Source organism: Podarcis tiliguerta, assembly GCF_965153285.1.
Source record: "Podarcis tiliguerta genome assembly, chromosome: 11".
In the NCBI taxonomy this organism is placed as follows: Eukaryota; Metazoa; Chordata; class Lepidosauria; order Squamata; family Lacertidae; genus Podarcis; species Podarcis tiliguerta.
This window is the reverse complement of record NC_139544.1, coordinates 63,077,369-63,097,329: the sequence shown is the minus strand read 5'-3', so window position 1 is coordinate 63,097,329 and position 19,961 is coordinate 63,077,369. Positions and strand designations below refer to the sequence as shown.

The 19,961-nt window shown below is 52.6% G+C and overlaps 2 protein-coding genes and 1 long non-coding RNA gene across 5 annotated transcripts in view; 2 read left to right on the top strand and 1 right to left on the bottom strand.

Moving 5' to 3' along the window:
* The window catches only part of LOC310659616, a 169,785-nt gene that overhangs the window by 3,679 nt on the left and 146,145 nt on the right, over positions 1–19,961 (top strand). The gene's annotated exons all lie outside the window — the stretch shown is intronic.
* CIMIP2B (ciliary microtubule inner protein 2B) lies at positions 4,744–13,332 on the top strand. The gene is made up of 6 exons (XM_083403172.1): positions 4,744–5,310; positions 6,437–6,651; positions 7,995–8,158; positions 9,495–9,627; positions 10,425–10,649; positions 11,784–13,332. The coding sequence occupies exons 1-6, from the start codon at positions 5,243–5,245 to the stop codon at positions 11,879–11,881; spliced, it is 903 nt and encodes a 300-aa protein (XP_083259298.1). The 5' UTR covers positions 4,744–5,242; the 3' UTR covers positions 11,882–13,332.
* Positions 13,239–19,961, bottom strand: part of RUSC2 (RUN and SH3 domain containing 2) — a 40,768-nt gene continuing 34,045 nt past the window's right edge. For all 3 annotated transcript variants that reach the window (XM_083402618.1, XM_083402620.1, XM_083402619.1), the window contains 3 exons: positions 18,511–19,492; positions 15,589–15,768; positions 13,239–14,703 (listed from right to left, as the gene is read on the bottom strand). In XM_083402618.1, coding sequence (XP_083258744.1) covers positions 14,523–14,703; positions 15,589–15,768; positions 18,511–19,492 — 1,343 coding nt within the window. In that variant the 3' untranslated portion in view covers positions 13,239–14,522. The remainder of the gene's footprint in view (positions 14,704–15,588; positions 15,769–18,510; positions 19,493–19,961) is intronic.

The window sequence follows — 19,961 nt, the reverse complement described above, 5'->3', positions numbered from 1 at the left end:
GCCTCGGCCCCGCCCGCCCCGCCTGAGGGAAAGAGACGCCCCTCCTCCCGCCGGCCGCCATCTTGAAGCAACCGCCAAGCCCAACGGCTCTCCGCCCAGCCCCGCCCCCGCCCCCGACTCTCGGCTCCCATTGGCTGACGGGAACCGGGCTTGGCCCAGATACGGAGTCGGAGGAGCCGGCCAATGGGGAGGGCTCGGAACGGGCGGGGCGGGGAGAAAGGGAGAAGGAGGAGCCGGCACTCCCGTTGCCTTCTGGGAGTCGTAGTGCCTGATCTCCATTCCTCCTCCTTGTTGTTGAGTCGTTTAGTTGTGTTCGCCTCTTCGTGTTCCCCTGGACCAGGGCACGCCAGGCCCTCCTGTCTTCCACTGCCTCCCGCAGTTTGGTCAAACTCATGATGGTAGCTTCGAGAACACTGTCCAACCATCTCGTCCTCCGTCGTCCCCTTCTCCTTCTGCCCTCCATCTTTCCCAACATCAGGGTCTTCTCCAGGGAGTCTTCTCTTCTCATGAGGTGGCCAAAGTCTTGGAGCCTCAGCTTCAGGATCTGTCCTTCCAGTGAGCACTCAGGGCTGATTTCCTTCAGAATGGATGCATTTGATCTTCTTGCAGTCCATGGGACTCTCAAGAGTCTCCTCCAGCACCAGAATTCAAAAGCATCAAGTCTTTGGCGATCAGCCTTCTTTATGGTCCAGCTCTCGCTTCCATACACCACTAGTGGGAAAACCAGAGCTTTTACTATACGGACCTTTGTTGGCAAGGTGATGTCTCTGCTTTTTAAGATGCTGTCTAGGTTTGTCACTGCTTTTCTCCGAAGAAGGAAAGATGCTAGCATAGTTAATAAAGAAAATGCAAAAGTACAAAACAATAGGGAAAATGATAGAGGAAGGGGAAGTGATAGAAGAACCAGGAAAAAATAAAAACATCACCATCCGACCCCACCCCCACTCACCTTCCCACCCCTTTCCCTCTTTTCTTCCTAATGTCTCAACAAATGAAACCAATTTGTAAAAAAATGTTACATGGGGGGGGGAGTACGAGAGACATTGCACATACCTTTGTAAATCAAGAAAATCTTTAATAAAATACATTTTTAAAAACAAACTAAAAAGTCCCAAATGCTTCAACCTTTCTTTAGAGTTCTTCCATCCCTGGGATCATTTTGGCTGCCCGTTTCTGAACCTTCTCCAACTCAGCCATATCCCTTTTGAGGTGGGGAGATCAGAATTGTACCCGGCGCTCCCAATGCAGTCACACCAGAGATTTGTAACGGCTTTATGATATTGGCAGCCTTATTTTCAATTCCTCCCCTAATGCATTTGCCCTTTCCATGGCCCCCCAACACAGAGCCAACATCTTCAGTGAGCTCTCTACTATGAATGACCCCCAAGGTCTCGTTCCTCGTCAGTCACTGCCAGTCCAGACCGCAGGAGCATAGATGTGAAATTAATATTTGTTTGCTTGTCCCACCCCCCACCCCCATGTATCACTTTGTGTTTTCTTATGCTGAGTTCAATGTGCTATAATTGAATGCTTGCTCCTTATGTGGAGAGGTCTTCCCAGAGTCTTGGTTTGGTGTGGTTTACAATTGCTTTACCACAACCCTGAGCTTGGGGTGTCAGCCGGCTTGGCTGCCTCCCTGCTCACCCAAAACTCCGACTCCTTTGTGAACTTTTTAAAGAAATGCATAGCGACACTATGGGCGCTCATCTGTAGGGTGCCACAAGCCACTGATCCTACAAGCCATTTGTAGTGATCAGGTGGGATTGCTATAATAATAATAATAATAATAATAATAATAATAATAATAATAATAATAGTTTTAAATATTAAAATGTAGCCTCATCGCAGGAGGAGAAAGAAAAGAAAAAAGAAAGAGAGGGAGGGAGGGAATCAAATTGCTATGAGGAATTATAACAAATATAGAGTAAGCCATCTGTCTCAGCAATGAAAGCATTGCGTTGACTGGGTTTAAACTATTTTGATATGATTTTTTGATCAATCCACACCTCTGCATCCTTGTTCCATTTCTCTTTCTTGACAAGTCACGTACACAGCCCAGTTGCCAGTTGCTTCGCCAGGCAGGCATCCTGGGCCATAAAAGATAGTGGGCAGTTTCTTTGATGTAGCCTTTCTGATAAGTTAATCTTAGGGCCAGGAAACAGAAAAGGTGATAATGGTCTCTATCCTTCTTGCCATCCTTCTTATCAAGTATATTGCTTGTTTATGAGCCTCCGGGGTTGCTGGATGCACTCCTTTGTAGTTCTGTTTTATTTACCCCAGAAGTGCATGCTTAGTTAGCTTTTGTAGTGTAACTTTGTCCCCACGTGGGGTTTGTTGAAATGCTCAGAGGAAATCTGATTGGTTCTTACGAACACTGTGCAAAAAGTACTTTTGTGAATAAAACGACCTGGGCCGGAGGGTTGACGGAAATTATTATTATATGCACCCTTCCCAGAGTCTTGCTGGTTCAAGCCTCTGTGTGTATTCTTATTAATCAGAGTTCAATTCTTCCTTTACTTTGGGAATGCCTCACCATTGATCCTGCTGGTTGCTCCCGGCTTCCTGTTTCCGGCGGTGGGAAATGGCAGACTCCCACAAGATCGGACCCCAGCCGTTCCGATAATTCAGGGCTGATATAGGGGTAATTAGCCCTGGCAGCCTCAAAGCTGTGGATTGCCCAAGATTGCCAGCATGCACTAAGGTGCCGCTGGCAGGACACTGGGTCAAGGAGCACGGAACGACTGGCACTCCTTCGATGTCATTCTCATAGCCAGGAGCATCTGTTTGGGAATATTAATAGATTTGGACGATAAACAGACACAGCTGGATTGAAGGAGCGTGAGGAAAAGCCTGCAGAAGTGTGCAGTTCCTGGGGGTTAAGTTCGGACTTCAAAGAGATTCTCATCATGGTGTTTGGATTACGTTTGCTATGTTTTTTCTCTCTCTATACTCAACAATTATAATTGGTCTTTTATGTCAAGCCTCATTAAGAATTTAAACTTTTTAAAAAAGAGTACAGATGGACTTTTATTTATAATTAGGCGTTTAACCGCTAGGTTTCATTTCAGATTTGAGAGGTCTGACGGAGATGCAGGAAGAGACAAGGTGGTTTCCACTAGTTTCTGCTAGTGACGCAGCATGAAATTTTATATCTCTTCCTTTCTTTGAGACAAGAGGAGCTGTGTGCTGACTTTGTGATGAATCAAGATAACAACTTGGAACAATATACAGTGCAGCTGTTTGCAGAAGATTTTTATATTCATTATGAGTGAAAGAAAAGGCTAAGGGATGTCTAGCAGCGCCCCCCCCGGGCCCAGAGTGGGGAGAGTGCGGTTTCCAAAGGCCGATTGATCGCCAAATGACTGATACTGTGGAACACAGTTTAATATTGCAAACACTTTTGCCTAATAATTTGGAAAGTACTGGTTTAACAAAGTTCAAAAGGAAGGTTGGACAATTAAGGAGTTGCTGCGCTATCAAAGATAACAGACTTGGACAACATCCCGGAATTGGAACGGAATCGGATGAAGCTGAGCTGAGAAAAAGGCAGTTGGAAAAATTTTATATTAACAAAGTTGTATTTGGACGATGAAAATATATGGTGTTTGACATGAATGAGAATCCTGGACCCAGGGACAAAAAATGATCAAGCGTTAATATCGAGATGTGGAAAATATGGAAACGACAAGGAGAAGCAGGACTAAGATGCGGAGAGATGCTCCAGAGATCCAGACCGTGGGGAGCCCCAAGAAATTAATAAATATGATTTGGACTATAATTTGATCTTTTTTATTTAGTTTTTTAGTTTTTAATTGAAGTATTATGATCGGATATTTAATTGGATGTTTTCTATTGGAAAATCAATAAAAATGATTTAAAATATATATATATAAATCCTGCTGGCTGCTCCCAATGTGACATTGCTGGCCTTGGGCACAGAGCAGTCCAACATTCCTTGCTTTGTGAACCTGCTACCCATTTAAAGCACATTATTTCCCCCACGTTATTCCCGCCCGCCCCCCCCCCCCCCCGCCGCCGCTGCATTAGTTTGGTCTGCAGGGGTCAGAATGCATCCATCCACCCTTGAGTTTCCAAACCACAAGGAGGGTTCAGGTAGGTAGCCGGGTTGGGCACGCTGCCCAACTGAGCCCAAGGGAGGTGCCCTCCAAGGTCCCAGCCTGGAAAGACCCTGAGACTGGTCCCGAGTGGAAATGGTCCCTAAGTCGGGAAGGAGCCCATGGGGCACAGCTTGTGCCGCACCTATGGAAAGTAGCCAGGCTGGGTGGTTGAAATATACTCGGAGTCGAGAGTGGACTTCATGCTCTTTATTCAGCTCATAGTGGTGAGGAGGAATGGAAGTTCCCCCAGAATGTTTGCCTTATGTACATTATTTACACAATGGGCCCCACGAGATTGGCTAATTCCGGGATTCTCCTGTAGGCCAATCAAGTTGCAGATTCCCTTCCATCTGGAGCTGGATTGGGTGCCTCCTGTGGACCAATCAGACTGCTGCATTCTGGATCCTGTTGTTCTAGGACCGATCAGACTGCTGCATTTTGGATCCTATTCAACTCAGTACATAACAGTGGTGGTAGTGGGGAGTTAGAGGGAGAGAGAGAAGGGGAAGGGTCGGAGTGTAGTGGTTAGAGTGTGGGGCCCAGACCTGGGAGAGACCAGGGTTCCAATCCTCCCACTCGGCCAGGATGGAGCCAGGCCAAGCCACCCCCTTGCTTGCCCAAGATTTGCTGTTCGGAGGTGGCTGTGCCAGACAGCTCCCTGGCACTGCCTGTTTTCCCTTGAAAAGGCTCAGCGTGAGAACAGAGGGCATTTTAATCAGCATCCTTCTGCCCAGGACCATAGGAGGAGTCCAGGGTCCAGTTGGCTGGGGTAGTGGGCACTCAGAGCCCTACCTGGCACCTTGCCCACTGTGTGCCGCCGCCCGTTCCCCTTCCACACATCTCCAGCAGTTGCTGCGCCTGAGCTGAAGTGAGCAAAGACCAAGGGGCCGAGGAGACTCCCCTGCTGCCCTTTCTCCTCCTCCTCCTCCCTCCAAGTTGGAGGGGGGGGGGGTGTTGCTTGTTGTCCCTCTGCCTGGCAGGCCGGCTGTGTTTCTCTGCGCTTCAAGTTTCCCTGGGCACAGGCTCCACCTCTCCGCCTCCTGCCCTTCCAGATCACACCGCGAGCACTTTCCGTCCTGGCTCTGCGCTCCCTCCTGGGCAGACACGGAGAGCCGACACGGGTCATGGCCACAGTTTTCGCCCCCAAGGCTAGCCAGATTCTGATGACCCCGGAGCCGCACTACATCCCCGGGTAAGTGCAGAGGTTGCAGCCGGTTCGTGGGTGCTTGGGCACCCAGGGAGTTGGCACCTATGTCTAGGTGTGTGGAATCGGTGCGCAGGTGTCCTGAGCTCTCTCGGCTTCTTCTTGACACCAGGAGAGGGAAAGGGTCCCCTTTGGCAGGATTTCTGCTCGGTGGGGGAAGGAATCACAATGCGGGGGGGGGGGGCTGGCAGCACAGCAACCCTTCTCTCCCCCCCCCCTTTCCTCGTCCGCGCAGCTCCACCAGGCTGCGCTTCTCTCGCTACCCTCTCTGTGTACAGCAGCTGCTATAGCAACCCGGCAGGAAACCTGGGGAGGGGAGGGTCACCCAGGAACCGAACAGGATGCAGGGCTAGATGGGACCTTGGCCTGATCCAGCGACAGTCTTGTGTTTTGTTGTTGTTTAGTCGTGTCTGCCTCTTCGTGACCCCCTGGACCAGAGCACGCCAGGTCCTCCTGTCTTCCACTGCCTCCCGCAGTTTGGTCAAACTCATGCTGGTAGCTCCAAGAACACTGTCCAGCCATCTCATCCTCTGTCATCCCCTTCTCCTTGGGCCCTCCATCTTTCCCAACATCAGGGTCTTTTCCAGGGAGTCTTCTCTTCTCCTGAGGTGGCCAAAGTAATTTCGTGACTGCTGTCACCATCTGCAGTGATCATGGAGCCTTAGAAAGTAAAATCTCTCACTGCCTCCATTTCTTCCCCTTCTATTTGCCAGGAGGTGATGGGACCAGTGGCCATGATCTTCGTTTTTTTGATGCTGAGCTTCAGACCATATTTTGCGCTCTCCTCTTTCACCCTCATTAAAAGGTTCCTTAATTCCTCCTCACTTTCTGCCATCAAGGTTGTGTCATCTGCATATCTGAGTTAGTTGATATATCTTCCAGCGATCTTAATTCCGGCTTGTGATTCATCTAGCCCAGCCTTTCGCATGATGAATTCTGCATATAAGTTAAATAAGCAGGGAGACAAAATACAGCCTTGTCGTACTCCTTTCCCAGTTTTGAACCAATCAGCTGTTCCATATCCAGCTCTGACTGTAGCTTCTTGTCCCACATACTTGTGTTCCATGACTGACACGTTCCCCTGCCCCTGACGCCCTCCCTTCCCCCCTTGCAGCTATGGCGGGTACTGCCCCCGTTACAAGTTCATGCTGGGCCAGACTTATGGGAAACTGACCTCGCAGCTGCTCACTAGCCCCGAGGGGGATCACTCTGGCCGGCTGCTCCTGCAGCCCAACTGCTCCCCCAGAGACACAGAGGAGCCTCCGGAGCAGAACGAGAGCGGAGGAGAGCTCCCCCTGCTTGGCTGCAGAACCATCCCAGGTTACACAGGTAAACTCCGGGGAGAGAGAGCGCGCGCAGGAGGTCCCCTCAGTCAGGTCTGGGCTGCAGCAGCGGCTGGCAGGGCAGGGGAGGCTCAAAGGGGCCAGAGGCAGATGGCTGTGGCCCCCGGGGGGATGGAGGGCAGGCCCCGGATTACCACCCTGGTCTCCTCTGGGAGGAAGGGTGGGATGGAAAAACCAGGCAGGAGGTTTCACTGTACTGTTCTTGACTCCTGCTAAAAACGATTTTTGTTTAGGGCGTATGCCCACTTAACTCTCCTCTGCACTTTCCCCTGGAAAGCCCTTTTTCCACTGAATCGGAGCGAGGGGTAAGGAGGGCAAAACCCAGGTTTTTCTTGGTTGTGCTTCTGCTTTAAAGAGCGGGTTTTGGCGGGGGAAATTCCAGGGGGAAACAAAGAACACAGCTTGGACACAGAGCTTTAAAGCTTACCAGAAATCTCTCTATGGGGTTAAAGTTAAGTGGGAAGAAGCCCCGAGAAGAGCCTAGCCAGATGCTTAGAAAGTTGACGAGAGTATTAGGGTGGATCTAAACAGAGGAGGAAAACACTATAAATAAGTCAGGAAACAGATCGTTTTATCAAAAGGAAAAAAATCTATGGAAAACTGTGTTTTAAAATTTCCTGCTCTCTGGCACCATCTGGTGTTGCGTGTATATAGCACGTTCAAATACCTGTTTCCCTACTAATGCAGCCGAGTCCTTAATCTGTTTTTAGTCCTTTGTAATTCTGTCGTTAATTTTTCTCATTGATTATTTTATTGCTTTATCTTTTCCGTAAGCCCCTTTGAGGTCGCTGCTTTTGTACAAACAAGGAGTGCGCAAATTTTAAGAAATAAGCAGCCCGAGGGCCAGAGAGAGACAAGGGCCGGAGGTGCCAGCAACTCTTCCCGCCCGTAGCTCGGGCTGAAGTCTTGGTCAGTCCCTCAGGCATATTCATAGATAAAGCAAAGCAGAGAATGGGGCACATGCTCTGGTCCACCCCAGAACACCCCCCAAGGCCAGGAAAACGTGGCCGGGGCACTGGAGAGCTTCCTTTCTCAGGGGGAAGGTGTTGAGCTCTCTTGCTCACGAGGAGGCTGCATATTTTCCTTGAGGCTACTTGTATCTTAATCAGCAGGTCTCAGAGTGAGTGTCCGTCTGTCTTGGGAGACAATAAGATTAAATGCTAGGGGCTGCCTCCCTGACTTACTCTGCTTGCCAACCCTGCCAGCTGCTTTGCCCTTCCTCCACACCTGACCCAAGCCCCCTCCTCTTCCATCTCACCCCCCCCCGACACTCTCCCCCCTTCACCCTATGCTGCCTGGGCTGCTCAAACACGTCTTGTGTCCTGGCAGGATTCATCCCTCGGGCCCAAAACCACTTTGCCAAGACCTACAGCGAGATCTGCAAGGAGGCCAGGAGCGAGTTTGCCCGGCAGCTGCTGAGGGGAGCTGGGCAGCGGGAGGCCTGGAAGGCGGCCGGAGGGGAGTCTCCAAAGGACACCAAGCCGGAGTCTCACGTACGTGGCACACCTGAGGGTCAAGCCCTTTCGTGGGCAAGTGTGGCAGCCGGGAGGGGGCACTTACATGTCACCCAAAAAAAAAAACCTGCATGAGATTCGCATGTGCTAACACTTGTATGCAGGCCCAAATTTAGAAAGAAGCACCGTCACTGGTGTTTTGAACTCCAGAAGCCCCACACACCTGGAGGGCACCAGGTGGGCACCCTCTGGCCTAGACTGACTGGCATCACCTCTCCAGGGTCTCCAATGGGTCAGGGGGCTGCTGACTGGTCTTCCAGCACATGCATCTCATTTGCAACTTGGGACCAGTTTACCTATGAGGTTGCCTCCCCCCCCCCACATGCACAAAAAAATGTGGCTCTTTTCGGGGGAGGGTGTTATTGAGTTATTGTTCTTATTTTGATTTTATATATTGTGATCTTTTCTGTGAACTGCCCTGAGACCTCCAGGTATAGGGCGGTATATAAATTCATTCATTCATTCAATCAATCAATCAATCAATCAATCAATCACAGATAGCCCCCCCCCAAGTGTCCCTCTTTTCCAGGGACATCCTCGATTTAGAGAAGCCGTCCCGGTTTCTGATTTGATCCCAAAATATTCCGCTGTTCCTTAGTATGCCCCTGATTTTCATCAGAGAAATGCTGGAGGGTATAGACTCGGCCCCTTCGATTGGCGGAATGGGCACCACCGCAGGTGCCACATAATGCCCGCTCCATATTCATAAGAACTTGACACCTGCACTTTGGAACTCCCCGCCTCTTGATTCCGAGCAGGTGCCTTGTCTGGCCCCTATGAGGCATCTGCAGAGAACATTCTTGTTTAGGCAAGCTTATTCAGATGCTTAGAAAGTTGGTGTGCATTTTAATCTGTTTTTAGCATTTTAACTCTTTTGACACTATTGTTGCATTCCTCCCCCCCCCCCATTTTCTTGGCTTGTCTGTTCATATACTGCTTTAAGGCTTTCTTCTTTACGATCAAGCAGTATATAATTGTTTTTAAAAATTAGTAAGTGAATAGATAAGTGGGTAGCAAGGTCTGGGGCCCCCACATCCCTCTTGAATCTGCTAGGGCCATGTCTGTGAGGCTCCCAGGTTGCCCTTACCCTTGAATCTATATCTATCTATCTATCTATCTATCTATCTATCTATCTATCTATCTATCTATCTATCTATCTATCTCTATCTGGGGAGGGGCCTTAAAGTCCCCCCTCCTTCCCCGTCTCCTATGCCTTGGTGTTTCTTTGAAATGGAAAGTGGCTGCAAAGGGTTTTAATAAAATCAGCAAAGAGACGCCTGCCTGGGCCTGACTCTGACCCTCCTGGTGCCCACAGAGCCTCAAGTGCAAGACCCCCCTGGCCGCCGTGTCAAAAGCTGCCGCCCCATATGTGTCTCGCTATGCCTTCCGGCCCCAGGGATCGCCCTACTCTCTGGAAGACAGCAACCCACAGAGGCACTTCATCTCAGGTGAGGCTCACCTGCCCCCATCCAGGCTGAGGAATCTTCTCCCAATGCAAGAAGCACCTCTGGCAGATGTGGGGGCGGGGGGGGGGGCGGGTTAGGGGTACCTTCCCCTCCAGGTGTAGCGTGACCTTGCTCATTCTCCACCACCCCCCCCCACCTGTTGCTATTTTCATCCTTCAAAAAACAGAACAAGCCCCTGTAAAGTAAATGGAGCAATGCTTTCAAGGTCACATTTAGCCCTTGGATCAGGGCTGGATCAGAATCTCGCTTGGCCTGCACACCGCCAGTTGGACAGGTGGGTGGGGCTGCAAAGGAAGACCTCTGGCCAAAGGGTCCGAGTTCAAAACCTGCTGCCTTGGGCAGGGATTGGCTGCTCTCGGGGACTCTGACTGGGAGCTCTCAAGTGGAAGGAAACCCCGTGGGGCGGGCATCTGGTGCCCAATTTGAAAGGCTCTCTCCTTGCAACTGGGAGGAGCCTTCAAGCCCCTCAGCTGATACTTGGCAACCAGGAGGTTACTCACCGGAGGTCACATTTGGCTCCATTTCTCGGAAGCTCTCCCCAGGGCACCTTCCTTGCAGATCTTTAGATGCCAGGTGCAGACTTTCCTCTATAACAAGGCCTTGGGCTGATGAAACAATCCATGGCCTTTTAAATATGACTGGAGAGGTGTAGTCTTTTTAGTATTCAGTTACAGTTTTGTGTTTTTATGTTGTAAAACAATAACAACACACCCCACCAGCTCTGGAGGGGGGGGTGGGCTTCGGTGGTGGGTCTAAGTCTCTCAACTCCTGCAACGCAGGCTTCACGGGATTCATCCCTCGCGCCCAGTATCTGATTGGGGCAAGCTACCCCGTCATCACCCGCCGGGCTCTGGCAGAGTTCGACCGGATGCGATGGAGGCAGAGGCAAGGGCCTTCTGGAAGCAGCTGCGATGCCCAGAAAGGTGGTGATGCCCTCCCTCCGCTGACAAAGACCTACCCCACAGACACGGGCCTCCTGCCCCACTACAGGGGCTACGTTCCAGGTGAGCTGGGGGGCTGCCCCACCTGTTCACGCTCTCCTCCTCCCTGGGTGCTGCAACCCACGGAGACCTGGCTTGACCGTGGAGACACCTGAGGAAGAGGAGCTGCCACAAAGGCTTGGACCAGTCCAGGGAGGAAAATTCTTCCAGGGCCGCTGCCATGAGGACTAGGCTCTTGCCTCCACAGAGGAGGAGAGGGCTGCTCTTGGGCTCGAATCCTGCTTGTGGGTTTCCCATGACGGGCATCTGGTTGGCCCCTGTGAGAGAGGGAGGGTGGAGTGGATGCGCCATTGGCCGGATCCAGCACTCTCCTTTTGTTCTTATGGAACCTCACATCTGCTAGGATGGGGGGGGGGTCTTCTTCAAAATATGCTCATTGCAGGGAGAGGTAAACTTTATAGACCTTTCAAAGCTGTGATGAGGTGCCCCAGATGAGGGGTTGATCTAGGCCAGCTGGCTGCCCCACGGCTGCATGGCATTGTTTGGGTGGGGATACCACCAGTTCAAAAGCACGTCAAAGTGCAAGTAGATCAATAGGTACCACTCCGGCGGGAAGGTAAACGGCGTTTCAGTGCGCTGCTCTGGTTGGCCAGAAGCGGCTTAGTCCTGCTTGCCACACGACCCGGAAGCTGTATGCCGACTCCCTCGGCCAGTAAAGCGAGATGAGCGCCACAACCCCAGAGTCGGTCACTAATAGTCAGGGGTCCCTTTACCTTTCTATGGAGTTATCTGACCCCCGAGCCATCTGAAGGCAATCCTGTATAGGGAAGGTTTTTAAAATGTTTGATGTTTTATTCTGTTTTTATATATGTTGGAATCTGCCTAGAGTGTCTGGGGCAACCCAGTCAGATGGGTGGGGTATAAATAGTCAAATGACCCTTATGGAATGGGACGTCCCTATTTTCACTGGAGAAATGTTGAGAGGCTCTGCAGGCCTGGAGGGGTCTCCCCTTCTGCTCCAGCTTCCTGAAAGCGCTTGCCACTCTTCCTCAAATGCTGGTCTGGGGGAAGAGGCAGCGGCGGGCATGGCAGAGTTGGAAGGGACCTCCAAGGCTCATCCAGCCCAACCCCGAAAGGCAGGAATGGCAGCGAAGGTGCCCCCTTTCTCCATTCAGGCCTCGTTGTGTCTCATTGCAGGTTACAAGTTCCAGTTTGGCCACACCTACGGCCAGCTCACCTTTGATGCCCTGGGCCAGAGCACCCTGGAGAAGCAGGTGCTGGATGGGCAGCCATGATGCCCCGCCCTCTCTGGGACTCCCCCCCCTCCAGGAGCCACTTCTGCCCCCTTGTTTTGTGTGTGTGGTGCAAGGAAGGGAAACCGACAGCCAGGATGGAAGAGGACCCCCTTCAACTCCCCCTCTTCCTCAGACCAAGGATCCATGGTGGGACTTTTTTTGGGTGGGGGGATGAAAGGATGCCAGTGGACGGGCAGCTCCCTATTCTGGACTGGGGGTGTGTGGACCCGACAGCCTTCTGGTCCCCCCAGCTCTTTGAATCTATGGGGTCTGTTTCTCAGGAAGGTCCCAGGTTCTGGGAAGCCCAGAAACACCCTTTGGAGAAGCCTTTTCACCCACCAGCCTTCCTCTTGCCAGACCAGCTGCCTCTCTGGGAGAGGACCACCCTGGGCCAGGCAGCCTGAAATGACCGGGTGCAAGGCAGTCTTAAGAAGAGGGTCCGTCCCACGCAGTTTGGGAGAGGGGAATGTGGCATGTGGGGCTGAGGCCTACAGGGCATCTATAAGACTTAGATAATACCAACCAGAGCATGCTCCAGTTTGGCCACACCTATGGCCAGCTCACCTTTGACGCCCTGGACCAGAGCACCCTGGAGAGGAGAAGGAGAGGGGAAGGGGACGGGAGAATCACAACCATGGGATCTGAAAGCTGGGGGCGTCATGTAGCCCAACCCTCCTGCAACACAGAAATCACAGCAGAAGTCTCTCTGATTCTTCCTGAAGTCTGCTCCAGAAGCACTGGTCAAGAGTTGCTTCTTCCACAACTCGGGATGGGGGAAGAAACATTGGTTTTGCCCCCCCCCCCAAAATGGAGGAAGACTTTCTTTTCCCCTCTTACTTTCTGACAACAAGAGCTGTTGGACTGTGGAAGAGTCTCTTTCGGACGGTGGGGGCCTCTCCTCCCTTGGAGGTTTTCAGGCAGAGGTTGGGTGGCCATCCATCATGGATTCTGGAGTTGAGATCCCTGCCTTGCAGGGGCTGGGCTAGAGGACCTCTGACGGTCCCTCTAACTCTACGACTCTCTGATTCTACGCCAAGGGCATCACTTGGGTGCTGGGCAAAGGGCAGCTGCTGCTGCCCCCCAACCCACTTTGTCCCTCCTTTTTGTCTTCAACCTTATTTTTCTCTATCCTCCAATGGATCTCCAATTAATCTTTTATTCTAGCACCTCAAGGAGTTGCGTCAAGGCCTGAAATATCCAGAACTTCCCTGCAGGCTCCGCCAGGTGGAGGAGCCAGCCCATAGCTTTCCTCCCCTCCTGGCTTCAGAGTCCATCGGGGGGGGGGGGTCCCAATCCTGAGGTCCCTGCGCAGGAAGTGGGTGGGTGTATCGACCGTCTCTGCAGCGGAGAGGAGCTCTTTAATCAGCACCTTTTTTTATTAATATGCGTCATAAATAAAGAAATAAATAAAGGCGAGACACCCTGTTCTAACGCCGGAAGTAGAAATTAAACATGGCGCCTTTTTCCGCAGGAGCCTCTGACTTCGCAACAGCAGCCACCCCTTGGGGGGAGGGCAAGGCGGGACCCCCCAGCCCAGCCCCTCAATACTGACCGACCGACTAGCTGGTCTTGGCAATAACACTGCCCTCTGGCTACACGGGGGGGGGGGGGGGAGACACGGGAGACCAGGACCCCCATCCCGCCCCACCCCCCAACGGAAAGGGAGAATGGCGAGGAGCCCCTAACCCCAGAGAAAACCCTTCTCCCACCCACCCTGTTACAGACACGGGCAGGCAGTTTCACCAGCACCGCCTGGATGTCCTCTGGGGACCCCAGCAGTGCCCTTCTGCTGCTGGGTCAGGACCCTGGACCCTGTGGGGGGGGGGACAGCCCCTTGCGGCTGGAAGGGCCGCCCTCTGCCCACCACCCTTGGTTCCCCTTTGTGGGCCTTGCCCACCGTCGAGCCTACTTCTAACACAGAATGGCTGTGGACCCCTACCAAACCACTACACAGACACACAGACACATGGGCGGGATTATTTTCCCTCGGGGGGGACCCACCCACCCCCTCCCTCCCTCCCTCTGAAGCTAGATGCCCCTTCCCCGGGGCACAGGTCCCTTCCCACCGGCTGCCCCTGCGGTGTGGCGAGGGCCACAAGATGCAACGGGGGTGTTAATATATGTTAGCACACAGTTCTAGAGGGGGCATGTCTAGGGCAGGGCCGCCTGCAATGCCCCCTGCCGCCACCGGGGGCAGCTTGCAGGAAAGCGCCCCCCCACCCGGAGATGGAGGTGGAGCAATGCATGCTGGGGGTTGGCTGCACCGCCCTATTTAGGAAGGGGGGCCTCCAAGGGCCATCCAGTCCACCCCCTGCAACACAAAGCGGCAGTCCTGGCGGCCAAAGGTCTATGCCGGACAAGCCCCGGAGGCGAAGCAGATGAAGAGTTCCTTGTTGGGGGGGGGGGAAGGGGGCGAGAGAGGAGAGGAGCATGCAGAGCAATGACACTTGGCAACAGGAGACCCCTGGCAGGACGGGGGCGGAGGCGGAGAGCAGCAGTGATTTCTGAGATTCCTTCACAGCGAGGAGATTGGGAGACGGGATCAGGCGCCTGTGCGCCCCACACTGTCTTGTTGGGGGGGCACGGCCGGGCTCCGTGGGTCTGTGCTTCTCTGGGCTTCCCCGGCCGCCCCCGGCCCCCGTCAGTAGTCCTCGTCCTCCATGTGGGTGACGTACATGATGGGCACCAAGCCGCTCTCTGCCCCTCGCCTGCAGCGCAGCCAGTCGGCGTCCACCTTGCCCACCACGCGCAGGACGTCGCCCTTCTGGAAGCTCAGCTGCCCGGCCTCCGTGGCAATGTGGTGGCAGAGGGCCTTGACCTCGCTGCGGAGGGAAGGAGGGGGTCGTGAGGGAGGAGGAACAACAACAACAAAGTCACGGCTAAAATATTGGCTGCTGTTTCTTGAATGCTAAAAGAACTAAGTCAGCCGGAGTCAGCGACCTACAATGACTCATGCAACCGTTCACCAAATTATACTCGTATATATAGAGGGGTCAGTGTTAGTGTTGGGGGTGGGTTGGTTGGAGGGTAGAAAGCTGGTTGCGTTTGGTGTTTATAAAAGCTGTCGGTCGTGGCTGGAGAAGAAGACTTTTTAAGGATAAAAGCAGCATTCGGCAAAGTACTCTTTCTTAAGGACTCTTTGTGCCAAATAAGGTCTGAGGACTAGGCAAAGGAGCAAAAAGGAGGTCAGAACCTTTTCTTTTTTCAAACACTGACAAACAATTGATTATTTATGCCCTGCAACAACAACAATAATCAATTATTTATACCCTGCCAATCTGGCTGGGTTTTCCCAGCCACTCTGGGCGGCTCCCAACAGAATATAAAAAATAGAATCAAACATTAAAAACTCCCTGAACAGAGCTGCCTTCAGTTGCCTTCCAAAAGTCAGATAGTTGCTTATTTCTTTGGCGTCTGGTTGGAGGGCGTTCCACAGGGTGGGTGCCACTACCGAGAAGGCCCTCTGCCTGGTTCCCTGTAACTTGGCTTCTCGCAGGGAGAGAACCACCAGAAGGCGCTGGACCTCAGTGTCCGGGCAGAACGATGGGGGTGGAGACGCTCCTTCAGGTATACTGGACCGAGGCCGTTTAGGGCTTTCAAGGTCAGCACCAACACTTCTAGCTTGAGCATCCTTGAGACAGACCCTGGCCCCCCAGCCCTGTGGCTGCCCCCACCCCAACCCCCTGTTGCCCCGCAGTACCCCTCACCATGGTGTCTCGGGGGAGCCTCCCCTGTCCGGCAGTGGCTGCTTGGGATGTGCGGGAGGGTTAGGGTCCGGCGCCAGCCGCTCAGGCTCCGAGGAAGCTTCTCTCCACACCGTGGCCCCCACTGTCTGTGCCATCAGCTGCAGCACGGAGCGGTCCAGGCTCAGCCAGCCAGAGGGCAGCCTGGAAGGGGAGAAGGAAGTCAAGACCAGTAGGCGGATCAGAGAACGACAGAAATAACGCGAGAGGCAGCTGTTGGGGAAATATCGGGGTTCAGCGCGCCATACCCTGTGGGTTCAGCCTGGAAAGCAGGGCTGGATTAAGCATTCAGCAAAAGAATCTTGTGCTTGGGTCATCAAAGGAAGGCGGCACCACAGAAATTTCCCATTGCCAGATTTTCAACATTAATGGTCACAATTGCTGTACATTAAAAATCCCAACAGAAGAACTCTGCAACAAGGCAGACTAGGTGCCTCATCTCTACTAAGTACAGAAGCGGATGTGTGACATAAGGTTAGTTTTGAGGATCTGGGCACAGGCTTAGCAATTAGAAAAAGTAGGAGGAAATGCTTCCTAGCCGCCATAAGTGCCACCCAACTATCTCTTCCAGCAGGAGTGCAGAGAAGAGGCTCCTAGCACACTGCCTGAGCTCACCGGAAGTGGGACTTCCAGCTATACAGTTAGAAAAGTTCTCTGGAGCTTTGCTTCAATTCCAGGGGCGAGACTTTTATATGCACAGAGATGGAAGGACTCGTCACTACCAGCAATGGGAGGATGGCTGAGATGGGAAAACCGGCATGCTTAAGCAGAGAAAAGTCACTCTTAACATTTATGGGAGATTGGAAACTTCTCATAGATGTTTTGAAATAATGGCATTTGGATTTGAGGATGGAAGATAATATTTGCTTATAGAAAGTAGCTTTGTAGGGATGTGAATACACTGGATGCTCGGATTGCGAACGTGCTCTGTGCAGGATGCACATTTGCAACCCGCAGCATTCGAAACCCGTGTTTGCGTGTCTGTGCATGCTCAAGTTGCGCTTCTGTGCTTCTACAAAGCGCAATGTAGCGCTTCTGCGCATGCGTGACTGCCAGAACCCGGAAGTAACCTGTTCTGGTACGTTCAGGTTTCGGCAGTCCGCAACCCGAAAAAACGCAACCTGAAGCGGACACAACATGAGGTATGACTGTATTGCTTATATGCAGCAGTCAAATGAAGAATCGGAAGTTCTTTAACTTTTGAACTTTATTATTCTCCCACCTTTTAAATCTCTTGTCTATTTCTTCTTTATCTCCCTCTCTGTCTTTCTATATTTCCTGCATTTCTTTTTCTCTATGAGTTTTATTGAATCCAAATCAATATTTTGATTTGGACCAAAAACCCCAGAGATATGATATTAAGTTTTGTATTTCCCTGCATAAATCCTAATAACATCTATTCATAAACAACAAGCAAGAGAAAAGTTTTCAAATACAAATGCACGGAAATGAACATTATTTTCCATCTCACTGTAGGTTTTGTTTCATTTCGAAAAGTAAAATTTTATTTGAGGGTTTGTTCTTGTTTGTATTTTGAATTAGATATATGGGGGGGGGGCAACGAAATCTTTTATGTGCTGAGGGCCTTTGAAGGTCTTAATCCAGTGCTGCTTGATGAAGACACAGAAACATCTGTAGTTTTAAGCATTCCCACCTTTGCCTGCTTAACCTTCTTTTCAGTTTCCACTCTGAAATGTCCCAGGTGCAAAAGATACACCTGGGTCTGCCCCCCCCCCGGCCTTTGCACCAGCAGCCCTGAACTGGGACGGCTCCGGAGAGCAGCTGCAGGGAGGGAGGCTGCCCTTGGGGGGCCATTGCCATCCCAGGGCGGTGCCAGGGCAGCAATCGGGCTCCTTCGAAGGACAAGCGGCAATGTGGCGCAGTGGTGAGAGCGCTGGACTAGGACCTGGGAGAGAGCAGGGTGCAAATCCCCCCTCAGCCACGCAGCTTGCTGGGTGACCTCAGGGCAGCCGAGCCTACCTCTCAGGGTTGTTGTGAGGATAAAAGAGGAAGGCGGAAAGCAATGGCTGCCTCCTTGAAGGAGAAGCGGGAGATAAACACACCAGAGAAAAGAAGAGCAGACTGTGCCCTTGTTTGGAGCGACATTCACCCTACTTCCTCCTTTGTTTCAGCCTCGTCATTATTGCCAGAGGTATTGGCACAGTGGGGAGGGGGCAGTGTTCTTGGGGCTCCCTTTCTGCACCCCACAATCTCAGATTGGTTCTCAAACGCCTTGGTACTCAAACAGCTTAGAACCCAAACACTGCAAACCTGGAAGTAAGTGTTCCGGTTTGCGAACTTTTTTTGGAAGCCGAACGTGCTCCGTTTTGAGTGTTACGCTTCTGTTTTGAGTGCTATGCTGAGGTCTGTCTATTTTTTTACTATTTATTTTGTGTTTTTGTTTTTGCGGCTCTTTGGTTTTTGTGTGTGACTGTGTTGAACTCAGTTCAGCTACTGATTGATGGATTGTGTGACTGCAGTAAATTGTTTATTGCTTTCATTTTATGAATTAATGGTCTCATTAGATTGTAAAATTCATGTTATATTGCTGTTTTAGGGGTTGTTTTTAAAAGTCTGGATTAATTCATTTTGCATTACTTTCTATGGGAAAGCAGCGCGCCTTGGTTTTGGAATGCTTTGGTTTTGGAACAGACTTCCGGAACGGATTAAGTTTAAGAACCAAGGGAGCACTGTACTATCAACTCAAAGACCTCCAGGCCAGTGGCACCTTCTTTGCAAAAAGCCGGAGGTCAAAGTGCCACGGAGACCCCCCCCTCCTCCTATTCCCAGCCTTTGGGGTCTCTGCCCACCCCATGCCGCTCTAGGGTGCACCCAAACCACCAGCACCCTCCTGCACCCCCAGGTTGCTGCCCCCACCCCACCTACCGGTTGGCCTGCTTGGGCTCCTTGGACGCCTTTCGGGAACCAAAGAGGTGACCCCACTTGGGGGTGCCGTTGTCCTCCTGGGGACCCCCCTGGTTTGGGGCTGGCGCCGCGTCCTTCTCCCTGGTGTGCTTCAGTTCAGTCAGCACCGAGTCTGGGGGGCTGCCCATCCAGAACGGCCGGAGGGTCTTCTCCTTCGCTGCCTCCCGGGCAGGGGGCGTCTCTGCCTTCCACTGAGGCTCAGTCCCTGTTGCTGCTACGTCCGCCGGGGGTCTGTCTTGGAGGGGTACCTCCGCGATGGGGCAGGCCTCCGCCCCTTCCACCACCCCCTCCCGCGGAGGAGGCCCCTTCTTGGGCTCGGCCGGCCGGGGCGTCCCCCCCGCCACCCCCTTCTTCCTGCGCTCGTAGCGGGCCAAGCGAGCCCCTTCCGCCGACCCTTCGATGTAGACCTGGGAGCTCTGCATCAGCTGGTACCACCAGCTGGCCTGCTTGTCTTTCTTGGGCTCGGGGGGCCCCTTCCACCGCTCCGACTCTGCTTCCCTCTCGGGGCGCGCCACCGATGGGGCCCCCTCGCCTTTGACCCTTTCTTCTGCTGCCTTCACCGGGGGTCCCCCATGGCTCTCTCGGCCGTGGTCCTGCTCCGCCGCCGCCGCCCAGCCGCTGACGCTCCTCTCCAGGCTGCTGCTGGTGGTGCTGCTGGTGCCGCCCCCGCCGGCCCCCATGGCTGCTGCTGCCCCCCGGCTCCTCATCAGCTGGAGGGTGGAGTGGGCCGAGAGGACCAGGCCCTGCTGGACGCGGAGCATCTCCTTCTGCTGCTGCTGCTCCTTGCCCATCTGCAGCAGGTGGTGCTCAAAGAGGAGGTCCAGGCTGAAGGGGAGCAGCGAGAGGGGCTGGAGGAGGAGGAGGAGCTCCTCAAAGAGGCCCTGGCACACGCCGTGCGACAGCGAGAGGAAGCCCACCGGCTGGTAGTGCGCCTGGACAATGTCTGCAGGGAGAGGGAGACAGCGAGAGGGAGAACCGCGGGTGTCACTCAGTCCACATGTGGTGGAGTTGTGAAACATAAATAAGGAGCTTCTGGGAACTTATATACCATGAATTTAAAAAGATGCTCAAATTAACGTTTACCGAAAAAACCAAAGCCTTTCTCCTACCCTGTTTCCCCGAAAATAAGACATCCCCAAATATAAGACCTACTTCCGGTTTTGCCTCTCGCTGTAATACCCTGTTTCCCCGAAAATAAGACAGTGTCTTATATTATTTTTTGCTCCCAAAGATGAGCTAGGTCTTATTTTACAGCGAGAGGCAAAACTGGAAGTAAGTTTTCTTTTGGGGAAACAGGGCATAAGGCATCCCCCCGAAAATAAGACCTCCCCGGAATATAAGCCCCCCCCAAGCTACCGTGCGGCGTCTGACTCCTCTGGACCGTAGTGGTGGGGGCCGTCGCGCAGCTCACT

What these genes read in the sequence shown, in the direction of transcription:
- CIMIP2B (XM_083403172.1), top strand. Translation starts at nt 5,243, where the DNA reads ATGGCCACAGTTTTCGCCCCCAAGGCTAGCCAGATTCTGATGACCCCG. An exon ending in AACCATCCCAGGTTACACAG is followed by an intron (nt 6,652 to 7,994) that starts GTAAACTCCGGG and finishes GTGTCCTGGCAG; the next exon opens with GATTCATCCCTCGGGCCCAA. An exon ending in CTACAGGGGCTACGTTCCAG is followed by an intron (nt 10,650 to 11,783) that starts GTGAGCTGGGGG and finishes GTCTCATTGCAG; the next exon opens with GTTACAAGTTCCAGTTTGGC.